Source organism: Ornithodoros turicata, chromosome 1 (genome assembly GCF_037126465.1).
Source record: "Ornithodoros turicata isolate Travis chromosome 1, ASM3712646v1, whole genome shotgun sequence".
Taxonomy (NCBI): Eukaryota; Metazoa; Arthropoda; class Arachnida; order Ixodida; family Argasidae; genus Ornithodoros; species Ornithodoros turicata.
Genome location: NC_088201.1, coordinates 217226626 through 217244152, shown reverse-complemented (window position 1 = coordinate 217244152; position 17527 = coordinate 217226626). Strand labels below are relative to the sequence as shown.

At 44.1% G+C, this 17527-nt stretch overlaps 2 protein-coding genes across 3 annotated transcripts in view; both read right to left on the bottom strand.

The window, feature by feature from the left end:
- Positions 1–354, bottom strand: part of LOC135379048 (atlastin-2-like) — a 30406-nt gene extending 30052 nt beyond the window's left edge. Inside the window, exon 1 of one of the 2 annotated variants that reach the window (XM_064612299.1) lies at positions 239–354. The gene's annotated coding sequence lies outside the window, so the exon portion shown is untranslated. The remainder of the gene's footprint in view (positions 1–238) is intronic. The other variant, XM_064612300.1, reaches the window with a different exon arrangement.
- Positions 355–7616: 7262 nt separating this feature from the next.
- LOC135376582 (atlastin-2-like) overlaps positions 7617–17527 on the bottom strand; it is a 48896-nt gene continuing 38985 nt past the window's right edge. Inside the window, exons 9-13 of the mRNA XM_064609116.1 lie at positions 15113–15256; positions 14216–14278; positions 14076–14144; positions 10249–10326; positions 7617–8456 (exon numbers count right to left, since the gene is read on the bottom strand). Coding sequence (XP_064465186.1) covers positions 8313–8456; positions 10249–10326; positions 14076–14144; positions 14216–14278; positions 15113–15256 — 498 coding nt within the window. The 3' untranslated portion in view covers positions 7617–8312. The remainder of the gene's footprint in view (positions 8457–10248; positions 10327–14075; positions 14145–14215; positions 14279–15112; positions 15257–17527) is intronic.

Genomic DNA, 17527 nt, shown 5'->3' with positions numbered 1-17527 from the left:
GAACTCGTTTTGGTTATGCGTGACACACCCCGCAATAAGGGCATGTGATTTTGTTTCACGCTTATCGTAAGAGAAACGAGTTAAACAGTGTAATACAGTGACTAAATCGCGTCTTCTTGGCGCAGCGCTAGACAGTAAGGGAGAGGCAGGGGCATTTTCCTATGTTTAGAAAATTCACACCACTGTTAGCACGAGCAACCGATATCATGCAAGATTAGACGTGGAATAAATGACTTACAACCTGCTGCAAATCGTTGAATTCTGACAATCGGTTTCTTGTCCAGACCACACGCAACTCAACGATTGCACAAGTGATCGCTGTCTATACTGCCGCTTGAATGAGAATACCTCAAATGCACTCAAAGCGTTATCTTATTTTGCGATAGCGAGCTCTTGAAAGCGCTCTGCGTGAACCGGCGGGAACATTGCAGACTTATATCTCAAGATTGCCATGGGTTACGCTATTCTTGGAAGACCGATAATGTTAGCGATGAGGAAGTGGCTGCTAGGTCCTACACAGGGTGAAACCTAACAAGAAGCACGTTGTTACATTATTAGCCAACTACGCTAAACAGCATCGCATCCCGCTTATCTTAATGAATACACTGTAGCAACTACACTCTAAGAAATTTCGTTGGAAAGCAGACATATTTACGAACCGTTTAAATGTAAAATAATACTGAACCATTTGTAGATCTGCTCCAACAGGGCTGCTCGGTAAAACGAAACAAAAATGGTCGTTGGGGCGGTCTCCGCCGTGGAGAGTAGGAGTATTTTTTGCAGCAGTCAGGTGACCCTGCAGAAGAACCCGAAGACTGAAGCAGGAAGCAAGAACTGCAGGAGCCGCAGTAACATTTCAAAATGCCCACGGACGCCCAAGCAACCGTGATTTCGTTTCGCCTTTCTCTTTGCCTGCCCTGCGATCGTATTGAAGCGTCGGTATGTACACTTCACTTGATGTTCCCGTAGTGCTGCAATTGCAACGAATAGCTCCGGTAACGATAGTTTGCGCTTGTTCACATACATTGATTAGAATAGAGATATGGTGTTTCCTACTAGACACCCCGCAGGCGAAAAGCAGACGCTGTCACTGGTGTTCGTAGGGTTACTGCGCCATTCGGTTCGTACGTCGATTACGGCAGCAAAAGGAAAGCTGTGTTGATGCATTTGGTATGGTGTTGTGTTCGTGATTCTTGCTGCTCCTGTATACGATATTCACACATTTTATTGAGCGTATTATAATTGTTCATGTCGCGGTATGTGTAAGTTACGCGTTTTTTTTCTTTTTCGTTTTTTTTTTTCACTGATACGTACAAATACAAGCTGCAACATCGGTGACTTCACGTACAGGTTACGTTAGGTATCAAGGGAAACATCTTAATATCAGCAACCATAAGTATCCACGTTATGCGTCTGAACACAATGCGAGGCGTCTTCTTCATGTTCGGTTTTCTCTTCTCACTGGTAAGAAAATGTGCTCGTAAAGAGCAACAACTGCCGGCTCCAGCGATTTCCAGTATGGAGGAGAGTGAATCATTCCTTCTTGAAGAACTGCAGGTACTGACAGAATTGATATACATACATACACATATACATATATATATATATATATACATACATACATATACTGCAGGTACTGACAAAATTTAGCATAAAATATCTAATTGTCCCATGCAGCTAAGCTTTGTGCTGAGATTGCGTTAATGAAGCGTGTGCTTGCTGCATTATAAATCACATTATAGTAGTGCACGTTGCTTTTCAGGCCGGACAACGAATTCAGTATTTCTCTGTTCCATCCACGCCAGTCATATTAAAAATTCGCAAGTTATGTGCTAAGATAGTGTTGTTGAAGCCAGGTGTGCTCCGCTGCATTATGAAGCACACTATAGTAGTGCACTTTTCGTTCCGGAATCTAAAAAAAGAAAAGAAAAGAAACATTGGAGAGATCATGGACGTGCTGAGAAACGTTCGTACCAATAGTTTCCTCCGATATTTTATTCATCCATGTTATTTTCCTGCTAACTATAACGCACAGAGTACGAAAGTGTCGCAAATGACAATTTGCACGTATGATTTGAATACCTTGGACCATACAGCCTTCAAACATATGCAGACATAACAATGCCGAGCTTATGTACCTAGTCCCAACATTAGAGTTGTACGGTTGCGCTGTCATTTGTGCTACCTGCTCCTGGTGATGTAGTAATTTGGATGGGAACTACATTTTGGATTCTTCCTTGAGATCTATCCACGGGCTGGAGCTATATGAAGGCGCAAGAAGCATTGTTTGAGTACTCTGGCAGAGAAGGTTGTCTTGTTGCGTGCATCAAGCAGCCTGAAACAAAATCCCGGATTCTTGAATACACCTTTTGAGTGTATGTTGTTCTGCAAGCAATTCCAACCTGCGGTACAAAGCGCACATTTTTACACACCTACCGTCAAAATATGTACTACATAAATATAGATATTCAAGAAAGATATTCAGGGTAGTTCTTCTGCACATGAGAAGAGTGAATCTATTATTGCAAATGTATGACATTACAGGAGAACCTTCATTAAAGACGAGCAGTTCTAGAACTGATGGTTTTGTCAACAACTTCACCAAGTTTCTTGCAGATTTTTTACTTGCAAAAAGAGATCCTTCCAAGGTAGTGGACAGAGTGCTGTAATTGTGATATAGAGAACAAGCATGTAATATACGTTAGTTTTACGTCAGTTACACGTATAACTGGGGCCCTGTAAAGTTTATATCGACATGTTCTAATGCAATAACAGGAAATCATGTTGCTACAACAGACAATACCGATTATATCAAGAGTCCCTGTAGATTTCTTGAACCGGCATATGGACAGGATACTAACAGGACTTCTGGACTATTTTTTTCTAGTACTTCTCTGTTAAAACAACATATATTTCTTTCTCAGTATAGCCATTAAAATGTGTTGTTCCGAGGCTAGCCAATACAATGTGCGGAGTTTTGAATCATGCGGGTCAGAAATTGTCTTTTCCTCAGCCTCCACTTGCTGACAGCATGTGTCTTGCCCAATAGTGGAACGCGCGCTGTCTTTTTTTTTTTTTCCGGTTCGGTCGGCGTCGCGGCGCCAGCAAGCTGACACAGGAAGGGTTGTTGTAGCATCCGGATATAGCAACCGACGAATGCAGAAACTTTCTCAAGCGCGGTCAACACAAGTGAATAAAAGATGAAATCACTCAAACTACTGTTTATTAGAGTAACAAGCTTTCTTGCAGTTTCTGTGTTTTATTTCTTTGGCGTTGTGAAGAGCGCAGGCGCTGCAGCAGTGCAGTATCATGAACCTAACACTCTACGGGGACACGTCTGTGCTTCTTGATGACAAAACTCTTTTTTTTTTATGGGGCGAGCGCATCGCTTGTGTTCCTCACGAGGTCGTCAGAAATGAAATTGAGGTAACATATTTTGGGTCCAATGGGAGCAGAAATATCCTACCGGTTAATTAGCTTGGTAATGGTGGTAATGCATGATATTAGCGTGACGTTCGCTTTTCGCAATGTCGAGGTCCCTGATAACTAATGTATCAGGTTTGATTCCAGACGACAATAATATACACTAGGTTGCAGTGAGTTTCCTAATTTGCGAAAAAAGTTTCATCATAACAGCAGGCAGTCATATTGTAACAATGAATATTTGTCGCCCAAAGACTTCAACCGATTCAGCGAATGATTAATCGTAGGAGGATGTTGCATGTAGACATGCAGATACAGGAATGAGGTCAGAATTAGGTACAGCTCTGCACCGGCACTACCACGGTGGACTACAGCACCAGCCAACCCTCCCACGCAACACTCGCATGGATGGGTAGTTGGGCGCACTGAGTCATACCCCAATGTGCCGCAGTACGCGTACTTACGTTTCCAAGGTTTGCACCTTCGCTCTGTCCAGTGTTGGGCAGTACTTGTAGTACCAAGTACTCAAGTAGTACTTTAAGTACATTTCTGTGTACTTGTACTTTACTTTAAGTATATTTCAGATCGTGTACTTTGTACTGTACTTAACGTACTTTTTTCTGAGTACTTTCCAATCAAGTACTGAAGTACCCAAACTTGGACTACAGACAAAAAATCATAAGCGAGTAGAGAAATGCACCCTACTAAAAGTGCTAAAATGACAAGACGACGACGAAAACACGCAGATAGGGCTATAAATCTTTGCGTTTTTTAGCTCTTTTTTAGCTTTTTTTAGCTTTTTTAGCGTTATTTTAGCGCTTCTAGTGGAATGCAGTACAAGATTCCCAGTATGCCATTTTACCAAAAGGACTTTTGTGCGTTTAAACATCATATTTGTTGAAGCAAATCCATTATTGAGAGGCTTGAAATGTTGAAAAAGTATAAACGCTTCTATGGTTATGTAAAACGAATGGAATGGAACGACACGCACACATTATGATACTGCAACCGGCAGCACAGTCACTTGGTCGATTGCAATTTCAGTTCTGCCAATGCAAGGTTCTATGCTTTTTTATATTGTTTCCTTCGTTGGCAATTAATAATCAATTTATATCACAATGTGTGATTGCATTACACGATGAACACTCTGAAAAACACACATGCTTTCATTTTTATACTTACAGTTTTTTAACTGGTCACATGAATTTCTTCGTATTCGTTTTTTTTAAAACATGTTGTATTCCAAAAAGGAGGAAGGAATGCCCAGAAATATATAATCTCTGTTGGCTTGTACTTTTCCCCCCTGAAATTATCTAGCCTCTCATTCCCGAAGATTAGTACCGGAACACCACACTAGGTGGGTGACTTTGGATCAGTCAGGGTATAATACTATTTTGCGTAACCGCACTACAGCTGACTGATTACCTCTCTACATGTAACTGCTAATTGTAACATCTGATCAAGTTCATTTTCACGGGTTAGCGCTTAACCTAGGACTTTATGGTTTCAGAGCATTTGTCAAGAATGTTCATTAAATTTTTGCCAGAAAAAGGAAGACAAAGATGCTAAACAGTGAAATGCAAAGCGATAAATTAAATTGATCCAGTACTTGATGAGTAATTGAAGTATTTTGCTTAGTACTTTGTACTTTACTTGAACTACATTTGGAATTGGGTACTTTGTTCTGTACTTGAAGTACTAATGGCACCAGTTACTTAGTACTTTACTTGAAGTACAATTTTGAGGTACTTTCCCCATCACTGGCTCTGTCACATTATGAGGAAGGAGCATACGGTAGACAAGAAACACCACGTTCACCACCGTGGACCGCTCCAAGTTAGTGATGGATTACTGTGCGTCTCCTGTAACACAGACACCTGGAGCGCCGCCATACGCATATCTTGCAGAGAAGTGGGTAATGCTGTTTCCACAAGAATAACGCTATACCGGGAAGTATGGGCATGCCGCCATCAATTATCTTGTTCCGCATCATGTCTGTATCTCCTACAGAGATATGCAAAACCACCGATACATGGCCGTGTTTCGCTCGAGCACCGTGGCCGCCTTAAGCTGCGACGCTCCCTGCTCTCAACCCTCGAACTCCATCTGCTGTCTGCTACTTTGTCCCTTATCACTTCCCTTTCCTCGCCCGTCTCGTAACAATGCGAATAATGCGCACCTGCTGCGGTCATGTTCAAGCTTTCAGTCATCACAGTAGGGAAGTTCACCTGATCAATTAGATCCTGAGGTCGTTAAACCAAAGGTTGAAGTGAGTTGGCGAATGCCGGCTTATGCATGCGCGAACGGGGGATCACCTGGGATTCCTCTTTTATTTTATTTTTTGTCAGAGTACAGGTCACACTCGTACATCTCTGAAGCGCAGTTTATGTGTAGCACTTCGTCTGGTGTGTCGTTTTCAACTGACCGTGTTTTATGTTTCATGCACAATACAAAACGCATGGAATAAGCATATTCATTGAAGCCCAATGCTGTAAACTTTTTCACACCATTGAAGGTGTGCGTCATGCACATTAAATGTAGTTGTACTTAATTAAATGTACTTCCAGGGTCATATCTTACAAAATTTAGAAAGCATTACAAAAAATCACGTGTGTTACGTCGTGATTATTATTATTATTTTTTTTTTTTCACTTCTCCGAAGATGTAAATGATTCCACATGTAGCTGTACGCCATTTTAGCCGAGGCGAAGTGCCGCGAATGCCCAAAGTAAGAAAGCCAGGGTTAACCCACAATGCCCATTAAGCTGCGGACTTCAATAGGGAGTCACTTTTGCGGTACAGTTACGGAGAATGTGGATTACGGGATGGGGGGAGACAAGCTGCCTACTCCCAATGAAGGAAAAGCGTGGTCAGGCTTTGTGTTTCTTAATCATCACCGCCTTCCTGAGAATCGTAACACATTCACTACGATCCCTGGAATTCCCTGCTTCGTTGTCATTTGCGGGAGTTTTACGACTTCCGATTTGATGGGCCTTCACATATCAGTTCCTGGAGATGTGATTCATACGTTACTCGAAAAGTAAGTTTGTCCCCAAGTCATGAGTGTTTATAGGTTATTAGTTTGGTGTCAACATGTGGGCGGGATATGACGCAACATGCACCGCGTTCCTTTAAAAGGAGATGCATGGCTTTGTGGAGATATTCTGGAAATCAACCTAAGGCTTGTTTCTGCGAGACGCCATGTAGATTACTGAAAATAAATTGGCGTCTCCATTGACCAATGGGTCTGACTCTTCCATTGACCACATCCACATCCGAACCCTTCCGGAACTGCTGCTGACATCATCTGGATCCATCCACGACCGTAGGATCACAGCAACAGCACTGCCGGAATCGTCATCTTCATTATCATTCATCCACATTTCTACTAGGTATCAGCGCAAACATTGCCTTCATTATGTCTGGGATAACGTAGAGACGTGGTAATGGCAATATGCATCGCTACCGGTAATCGAGCACGTGTAAGGGTGTACAGTACTGTTCAACAATGTTGAGGTTTTGAAAGAGTGCTCGTGCTAAACCCTACTCCATTATGAAATTAGCAAAATTACACTAAAAGGGTGTGCGCCGTGCACGTTATTACACGTTTAAAGATTTGAAAATGGTTATAGTACACATCCCTCCTCGAGCACACACATCCTTGATCTCCCTCTGAGGATTTCGTTGCGGGACCGACGAAAGCTTAAAGAAGCAACTGTCGGCTTATGTGTAGACAGGATGTTCGTCGAGCAAAATATTACTAGACACTTGTCCCACATTTGAGAATCAACTTCACCACATAGCATGCACACGTAGCCAACCATCATCCCGAATGGTATCGTTCTGTACCCTGATTTGATGAAAATAGGAAGCGTGGGACTTTCTTGTGACAATTGCGCAGTGCGTGTCACAAAAAAGGCGTCCCGCTTTCAGTAAACGATGAGAGATAACCATGTCATTCGGAATGATGGTTGCCTAGGAGCTTGCTAGGTGAAATTTGCGAGTGCAAGATGGCGATAAAAAGGAAGACGGACAAACGCAGGGATTTTCCTGCACACTCCAAGGGTCGGTACACTCCCCATGGTTTTCTACAACACACCCTCTGAAGTATCTCAGGTTAAACATATAACCCCGCTTCCAAACAGGTCACCTCCGCCCCAAATAAGGTCGATTTCTGGGGAAAGTAAGGGACAAATGAACCGTGTGACAACCGTTCCGGTTGCCTATAGACGGCGCACCAATGCACTCATGTTGCCAATTATATGAATACCAGAGGCTTGGTCTTTTTATTTTCACGGGAAGTCAAAGACATAGACAATCTTAAGCACCGGAGGTGAAGTAGGGAACGAGTAGGCTCTTCCACACAATAGAAAATAATGTAAAGGACATTCCTTAACGGAAATCTATTCACTGGGAACTAAAAACACTAACCCGAAAGCAGCCATACGAAATCTAGTAACTCATCATATGTCTGGTAATCTGCGTACACAGCAACTTTTTTGTAAAATCTATGGCAAAGCCTTTCCTTTCTTTTTCTTAATAAACATATCCCCCCCCCTATGGCAAAGTTTCATGTGATCGTCGTGCATGGGCTAAAACATCCATGAGGGACACTGGGTATGTTGCAAGTAAAAGTTAACGAATTATGGTAAGGGTTTGCCTGATCGTAACCACTTTGGCAATGGCAGAGTTGAGTGACAGCATGCAATACTGATCCCAACTGAGCCGTGCTGCAGTAACCAAATTGGACCAATATCGCCATTCGATCTACCCCAGTACGACATCGGCAAAGCCAACCAATCACACAACCAGTACGAATATCACACTGCTGCCTGAGTATTTCTTGATCGAATAGTCCACAGAGAGGACAGCCTGGTCGCCTCTAACTGTCAAAGGATAACGCAAATGTCATCATCATCATCATCATCATCATCGTCGTCGTCGTCGTCATCATCATGATCATCATCATCATCATCATCTTCATCTTCATCATCATCATCTTCATCATCATCTCTGGGTTGCGATCGCTGGATCTGGAAGAACAACACAGATAATTAAACTTGGACCAAACCAGCTGTAGCGAGTGGTCTTTGCATTGAGCCAAGTGCTGCGAAAGAACATGCGCAACCGAAAAATAATTCACTAGATGATGTTGGCATTACCCAGCACGGAAAAAGCACAAAGACAAGGTGCGGAGAGGTTCCCAACATCACAACAACATCGATGCACTAGTAATGGTGATGATCATTTTTTTTTAAATATAGGCACATGTAAGCAATCTTGCTGATCAGTGATATCGTGTGTTCCGGTTCACAAACACGAGGATGAGGTGCTGGAAAGATGTGCCCGATACCCAACTTCGTTGTGCTGTCATAATATGCGAAACTGTGGGAAATACCCGTTCTACGTATGCTGAAGCTGTGTGGAGGCCTGCGTGACCGCGGAGAGTTTCCTTGTATTATTATTTCCCAAACGATGGAGAAAGGAAGCCCCGTTTATACATGCCGAATATTCAACAATATTATCTCGCTTTTGGCCGTGTGTACACGTGCGGTGCGTGTGCGCAAATTCCGGTTCCATTCCTGCGAAAAAAAGGCCTAATTCCATTCCATTCCCATTCCATTCCAGGCTGCGATAAATCTGTAATGATTATGGAATCATTCCAACTCCGGAGTGGCAAATCCGCAACCCTAGTGTAAACCATCTACAATAAAATGTGAGTGAAATCGAATTGAGCCTGTTCTTGGGAATGTCTGATTTCCAGGAAAATTCCGAATCGTTGGTTTTTGCAGAACACCCCTTACCACAATCACGATAAATACTGCAAATGGAAGAAGACTGAAGGACGAATTATGAAATCGACAATATGTCCCAAAAAACATATTAAGCTGCGAAAACATATGTATGCGAAAGTGGAAGGGATTGTTGGTAGTGATTACGAGAAGAAGAAACGTAGTACGGCGCTAGCACTTTCAACTCGGATTAGAAATCAAAATGTTCAACAACGTAGTGCATTTATAAAGGCACCTACACATCTTCGAACTCCGTTTTCTTTGTCTTCCGTGCTTTCCACTGCAGTGTAGCATATGTTTTCCCTTTAGTCTTCCCTTCAGCTATGTTACGTGCAACCCCTAACAATACGACCACATTGTCCTAATGGGTACGCCTCCGTGCAACAGCCATAGATGAGTTCGTACCATGAAATCCCAGCACGTGATTCGTACAGCAGCTAACATGCGCAGCACCAAACTTTGGAGACAGTGTGGGGTATAGTTTAAAGCTGTCTGTACAAAGAGCGCAACTGCAGTTGTTCGTTCCCAGAGATAGTGAATTGCCTTCCAAAGTGCTGCCAGCATTTAGAGTATTGGTCTTTTGTGCCATGACGGTATCCCGGAAACTAATCACTGATCACTGAACTTCCGAGGAAAGTGAAAAAAACCAGCCAGCGTCCACGATAGTAACGATATGCAGGAAGCCGAACAGTGAAGCCTTATTATTTTTTTGTTCTTTTCATCCCATGTTAACGCCGCGAAGCAACTATGACTATGAGCGGCGTACATCACGTGGACGGATGGACAGAGGGCAGCAGGAAGGAGTGGAAGGGAGTGGATTAAGCCTCGTTTAATATTGACAAGCTTTGACATAGTAGTCTACATTTATGCATGAAAGCTCGTGAATATTAAACAAGGCTTCACCAATACTTCCATGGAATTTCGGGAGTTGTTTTAACCTGGCTCAATACTGGCTATGAATCTTTGCCCCTTCTCTGTGACGGCTGAACGTTTGGGCTATAACTGTGAAAAGAGGAGGGTGCTCTGAATTCACCTGTTCCATCTCTCTGCGCTGTCTTTCTTCCATAGCAGCCATCTCTTCCCTATGTCTCGCATTCTCCTCTTCAATCACCTAGTGCGGTAGAGACAGCTTATTAGAGGGGGAGACCCGATGCTCGTACTATGAACAAGAGACAATTCATGTTCTCGAGATGTGGGATGTTCAGAAGATGTGGGTTCGAGCCCAACAGCTGGCTAACCTTTTCAGTGACTTTGAACTTTCATCATTAAGTTCGTACTATGTCATGCGCATGGCTCCATCGTTTTGACTCGTGATGGCTGTTTAGTGACATATTTGGATGCATGTTTTTCGATTTTTTGCAATAAGATGGTATGTGTACTGCACAGTGCAAGACACTCTCAAACCGCACGTTTACAAAGTACCGCAATGTCATTCAACACAAGCTGCATGTGCATTGCCAAATTACTTTTCATGCTGAGGGTTTACCGATCAGGAAACGCAAACTTTCAAATATTCAGACATGAGACTGAGGAAATAAGACACGGACGTAAGACACAGGTTGATCGCGCCGACCGTCCGCTTTAGTACGACAAATTAATCAAGGTTTACGTCCACGTTAAACTCACCCGTTAAATGCACGTCTTTTTTTTTTCGCCTGCTTATTATGTATCCGTACGATTGGATTATTCGTTGAAACTAGAACCCATCGATGGACGTATACGGCTCAGTACTTATTTTCACACGATCACAGATCTTGTCACATTCAAACGCTCACTATCCGTGTACGTCTAACATGCATACCATAGTTGTGTACTCATGATTGGTTGTTTATATACGCCATATATTTCATATGTTTTGATCCATACATGGCCCTGTTCCATGTTCATGTTTATTTGGTCAATGTCGCTGTGTTTCCGATGTTATGATATGTTGTCAAGTCAAGTTGCTATGTTATCTTGACATGTTATCGTTTTTGCTTTCCTCATGTAACGCCCTTGAGGAATGCACACACGTACGTACATACATGCATACAAATGTCACCTTATAACTAGGGCCTGACTTTTTGGGGTTAAACCCGTGTCCGCCCGATATTTACCCCCCGAACGAAATCTGTAAAATTCGGGTTTAACCCGAGTCTGCCCGAAAACATCCGGGTCGCGTGGCACACTCATAAGCGTGCATTAAAATAAAGTTTGATAACATTGCTAAACATTAGTTCCATATTAAGACAAATTTTTATTAAAGAAAAAAAATCACCCGAATTCCTGACGACAGAATATGCCGTAACGGGATTTAACCCGAATACACCCGGATTTTCGAATGAAAAATATCACACGATATTTACCCCCCGAATTTGGCCAAAAATAAAACCCGAAAAAGTGAGGCCCTACTTATAACCCTCATACATAACCCTCAACAGCATATCTTCGCCGAACGCTGGTGCTGCTCAATAGTGACCCACGGGCTCAAGTGCTGTCACAACCGAGTACATAGCTAACAACAAAAGCCGCAGCGAAGGCGTAGTATGACGATAAGAAAACCATTAAAGGCTGGTTTAGAGTCCGACGTAGCATTCGCCCATCGCCGCCCGCGTTGCGCGCCGACAGCCAGCGTTCGCTACGCCGCGCTTCCTCATGCTACAGGGATCATATAGCCCGACGCGATTCGGCGTAGCGCAACTAAAAGAGCAGCAGCACATTTCGTAGTGGGAAAGCAGCCATATATGTATCCGCGTGCTGGAATCCGACTAATGATAATCCGTGTTCCCATCGTTGGCACAGTTAAGTTTATATTACTGTAATGCGTTTGGTGCCCCAAAACATGAACACCGAATTAAATAAGAAAGTCGCACGTCTTCCCAGCTGTTCTCGTTCTTTTGCTTGTCTCTCTAGTCCATCCGTCGTTTATTATGTAGGCATGGATGTTCCTTTACAGTTTCGATCAGAAGCTCAATGGGTGACGCCGTGTTAGCAAATGCGAGTCTACCGAAGCCCACGCCGTGCACGGCTCGCTGGCCACCGCAAGATGTAGAGCATTGTTCTACTTCCCCGACGGCGGCTGACGTAGTCGCGCATTGCCGCCGCGCCGCGCTTCGCCGAGTGTCGTCGAACTATGAACTCACCAGCGACGGCTGGCGATGCTCGGCGGTGCGCCGCGCGTAGTTACGCACCGCTCCGTCAGACTCTAAACCACCCTTAACTGAGCTAGTCTTCGTATCTACAGAAAATCGCGATTCAAGGCGCTATTAGCGCTGCCACCCCGTTGTAGTCACAGGAAAAAGTGCACGTGTGGAGTGCCGTATGCCGAGTTCCTGCGTTTTTCCCGGTTTGTTTGCGTTCACTTTCGTGTTAGTTTGTGTTCATTTCGTGCTAGACCGTTTTGTCCCATCGGGAACCAGTGCAGAAACGATATCGCGTCGGCCAGCATTCCTCTCGTGAACAACAGCGCATATTGCATGCGGGCAATCTTCTTTTTCCTTCGTCTTTCGAACGTGGACACGCGACTCAAATGTTTACCGAATGACAACGTTACGTTATCGTCACTCATATTCATTAAAGACGACGACCATCAGCATTCATCCGAATGGGAAGAGCAATTTTGGCAGTCCACCCCTGTTGAGCTGCCGCTGGATACAAGGCCAAGGAGCGCACGGAGACTACTGGTTTGAGAGTAATCCGACAATGTCTAATAGACCTTGTATTTTTTCTGTGTTCCTGTTTTTCCTCTGCTTCTTTTTCCTTTTTTGCGAATAGCATGTCGCTTGTATGGCTAACCTTTCCGCTTTTTTTCATCCATTAAATATATGCTCCCGATAGCACCACCTCGCATTCACAACAACAGGAACTCCTTGGACTACGCGTGAACTAAGCGAAAAAAGAAAAAAAGCGACGGCAGACACCTTGGTCAGCATTTGTGCGATAATGAGTTGGTCAAGTAAAGGCACCTGCACAGGTACATCAGCTTCACAGAAACAAATAGAATTGCATAATGTAAAACCCGCCACTAGGGAACAGAAAGGAATAGACACAACACGAAGTCTCTCCCTCTTTTTGAAACTCCGTGCTGTGTCTGTCCCTTTGGGTTTCCTTGTCTCGGGGTTTTACATTATGCACCAACTTCGCCAGATCGCTTGCTTCTTCACTACATGTTACTACGTTTGCCCTCGTTGCGTCGGTGCTTTTCACATGTTATCGGAAGCTAGTTTAGAAGTTATTCCGATGTTCAGGTGAAATATTACTAATTTCGTTGCGCAATCGAGATAAATATTCTGCATTCGTATAGCATCAAATTAAGTACGAAGAAATGTTAAGAAATGAAATGAAATGTGTTTATTAGGAGCTAGCGTTCGTTACAGAAACGGTAACGGAAATGAGAAACGTGTACCAAACGAATTTCGGGAGGAAACGCGAACAGAAAGAGGAACCAAGATATTTTCCATTCCCTCGCCAAAAACCGGAATGGAAACGAAATTGAAGTGCGGTAACGATATGAGAAACCGAATTCACTGCCTATTTTTTATTTTAATTTAGTGAAATGTGTTATATATCTGACAAACTATACATCAAACCACTCAGTGACGGTGGCGAATACGATATACTGTCCCTCTGTTTACACCGCGTTGATACAAATCTGAACCGTAATACCACGAGCAGACAGAACGACCTTAAGCAAACTGCAAGCCGAAACCAGCATAGGAAATGTCTCAGAGTCAACGGCAGAAACAGAAATTCCATTTCTCTAGGATCCCGCAACGGGATCGGATATATTATTAGTTTCAGTAGCCAACCTTGGTTATAGAAGCGACTACAGATTAGCCGCCGACAGGTAAAATCACATAAAGCGACGCGGTAAGGGTATACCCTTTTGATTTCTTCTTCATGAAGACGCTGAGCCTCTTCTCTATCTATCCGAATGCGTTGCTCCATCTCCTGCAGAGAAAACAGTGAGACTTATAGGACGCCATGCAACCTTAGTATCGCTACGTCGCAACTGGACTTACCTCTTTATGCTCCCTCAACAGTTTACGAGTACGTTGGCTCATGTCGTAGCGAGCAGTGAGATCCTGCAACGAAGACACAAACACGGCATTGCATCGGTATGTGCTGTCCCTTTTCAGTAAATAAAGCTTCTCATGGTTAATCGCCACTAAATTGTTTTATGTGTGTTAGCCTTGTAACCTCTTCTCTTTCCCATATTCACAAGCATTCATCGATAATAGTCTCGTAATCCCTAGTTTTCATCTCTACCCTCTATCGCGTAGAATTATCTTATTAGAATTATCTTATAGATCTTATTCGCTATCCACAATCACAATCGGCCTTTAAGTGTTGTCTTTACACAAAATCCCTTATATACGTTCCTTCCTTCAGGTGTTGCATGTTGTACTACGGTCCTTTGGAATGACCTAAAAGGGGTCATTCTCTGGCCCAAAGGAAGAAAAGAACATCAATTTTAAATCATAAAGATAAAACAGGATCACAAGAGCAGAATCACCAAAGCTGCCACTGCTATAGGGTACAGTCCACAGGAGCAAATATGTGAAACGCGTAGGTACAGCAGAGATTGCCTTTAGTGATCGGTGCCAACAACGTCTCGTATTTCCCGAAACGATCTTCGACCACGGGAATATTTTTTGAGACTTCTAAACTCAAATTTAAAAATCACACAATTAGTACTTTTTGTGAGTTTTAGCTAATTAGTTGTCCAGTACTTACATGCGCCCTTCCAAAAGACGTTCGCATGTCTGCATACACAGGCCGCAAAGATGGTATTAATGCTGCCCTTGCCTTTTTAAAGTATATTTTTCAGCACAAACTAACCTACATGTTTACTGCAATATGCACCATGTTGTGCATGTTCTTGAGAGGCGAACGTAGAAGCTTCAACGGTACGTCACCTTCACGAGCTGTTCCCGAAGCTCTGTGTCGTGGCTTCCCAGCGTGGTTTCGTTCTCGAACATTGACAAACACTCCATCATCAGTGTATCATGTTCATTTTTGATGTTAGTGTCACATTCGGGAAATTCATCCATCCAGGCGATCTGCAAAAGCAATTATGTGCTGAAATCAATGCGCGTGCGACACTTCCTGGCTGCAGCATCTCTCCATCAATTGACAGCCTGGTTCTCGACGCATTCGAGTCCCCCTTTTAAAAATAAAAAATAAAAAAACGCAGTGGGAAATGACGCCAGCAAGTTGGTGACAGCCTACAATATGCCAGGACTCAATGAGACACGTCGTCCAATTCCTCGACACAGAGACACGTCGTTGTGACATGTTAAATTACCAACGCATCCCGAACTTTTCATCGATCCCAGATGTGACAACCGTACTGTACAAATCTTAGGAGCACAGTCTACTTTTACTGTTTACACATTAAGCGCATCCGTCCTAGTTGATCCCCAAACTACAGTGCTGTTCCCACTGATACAAACGCCGAAAAATGAACGCGAATTGGTGGCGTTGCTCCTGCACAGTTTCGTGTAACACAACGCAAGGGCAGACGACGCATACTGAGAGTATTCCAGGATTCCCTCTCTGGAAACGTCACCCCGACGAGGCCAATCAGTGAGCGGCCTTTGGCGCGGACGAGACCAATCGGGGAGCGGCTCAAGAGACCCTTGTGCCATTGGCGACCATCCGACCGACAGGCGGGCTGAGGAGTCGGAATACTAGGGAACGGCTTCTGCTCTGTGATGCTCTTCCGGAATATTGTTTCTGATTAACCTCGGACGTGTTCACAGAAAAAACAAAAGCAAAAACAAAAAAAAAACATTTACTGTAGAACTGAAACACGTAAGCGAAAGTAGGCGAGTTTACGTGAGGCCATTTCGCTTAGTATATTGCGATATGAACGTCAAGCAGACGACCTCAGAGAGAATCGCCTGCGCTGCCCTCCCCTTCGTGTGCTTGGCTTTCGTCATCATGCTGTTACCTGCAGAAGGGCTGCGAATCTTTCAAACTGGTTTATTTAGTATGCAAGCTATCTCGGAAGAGAATACTTGGCCAAGTTGACTATGAAGCGGTGATGAATGTTACCGTATCCGTCTCAAACATACGTCACCGGAAGCGATAGTCGCTTTAAGTGTTCAGTAACCAACTTGGAATATGCATCTTCCGTATCGGACTCCGGCCAGAACTCCTTTTCAGACTCGATTGAATCTGTACAAACTAAAACCGCTCGTTTTGTACTTGGGCGCGGCAGCCGCACTTCCATTGTCAAATCCATCAAACATAGCCTTAAAATGCCACTACGGACTAAATCCAGTGTCTCGAAAATCCTACCAAAGGGATGTTACTGAAATCTTCTTGTCACACTTTACATTTCTGCAAAGTATTTTCGCTCAACGTGACGCGAAAGCTACAGAAAATTAATTTTTCGAGAACTGTTGTCATGTTACGCCCCGATGGGGCGGCCGGCTCCCATGTGTCAACGGTGTTGCTCTTTGCGTCGCCCGGAGGGTCTACCTTTTGCGCTCCGTTAGCGGAGCCCCATGTGACATATCATCCTACCGCGCCGACCTACGAGAAAACATAAAGGAGGGCGAAGACACGTACCTCTCCCCTTTTCCTCGCTTTCGATTAGTGTCACGTGACTTCTCCACCACGTGACCCCCCCCCCCCCCCGCCCGGACGCCAGCGTTGCAGCTAGGGGAATGAGGTCGTCTTTCGCGTCGTGTTTACCTGATCATGAATGAAACAACAGCGGGCACGGGTGACCTGTAGCGGACGAGCTGCTACAGTTTTCCGCCTGACCTCTCAGAAATCCTCCACTCCTTGAAAGAGCGGATAGAAGAGTGAGGAAAGGAGGACAGTACGTCATGACGTAACCTATTGCCGCGGTGTGTGACTCGTGACATATATCTGCGCAACTGAAGCGTGTGTAACCAGTGCGTGATTGAAAAAGAAACACATACAGATGAAAGTCGCCATGCGAGGGTCATGCTGGCAGTCCACGGCTGCTTTCTCCCGCGTAACCTGAGGGCGTACTATTATTTGCTATGGTTTCGAAAGACGCACATCAGCGCCACCTAGATGCAGAAGGCCTGCTTAATGCTTCCTCTCCCTCTGCGGAGCAAGTGTTGCCAACAGTTTTCGGAATTGCGCCTGCTCCGAGCGCATACATTGAGAGAAGGAAGAGCCCCGTTCAAATTATTTGCACACCTCCGATCCTCCTCCCCGTCTTTCTTTCTACCCTCTCTTCGTAAGATATATATGTTCGTTGAAGTACGCGAGCGATGACCAGGATGATATTAGCATGACGGACGGAAAGTGCTCTGTAGTGGCATACGGCCGTTTGTGCCCCTTTACAA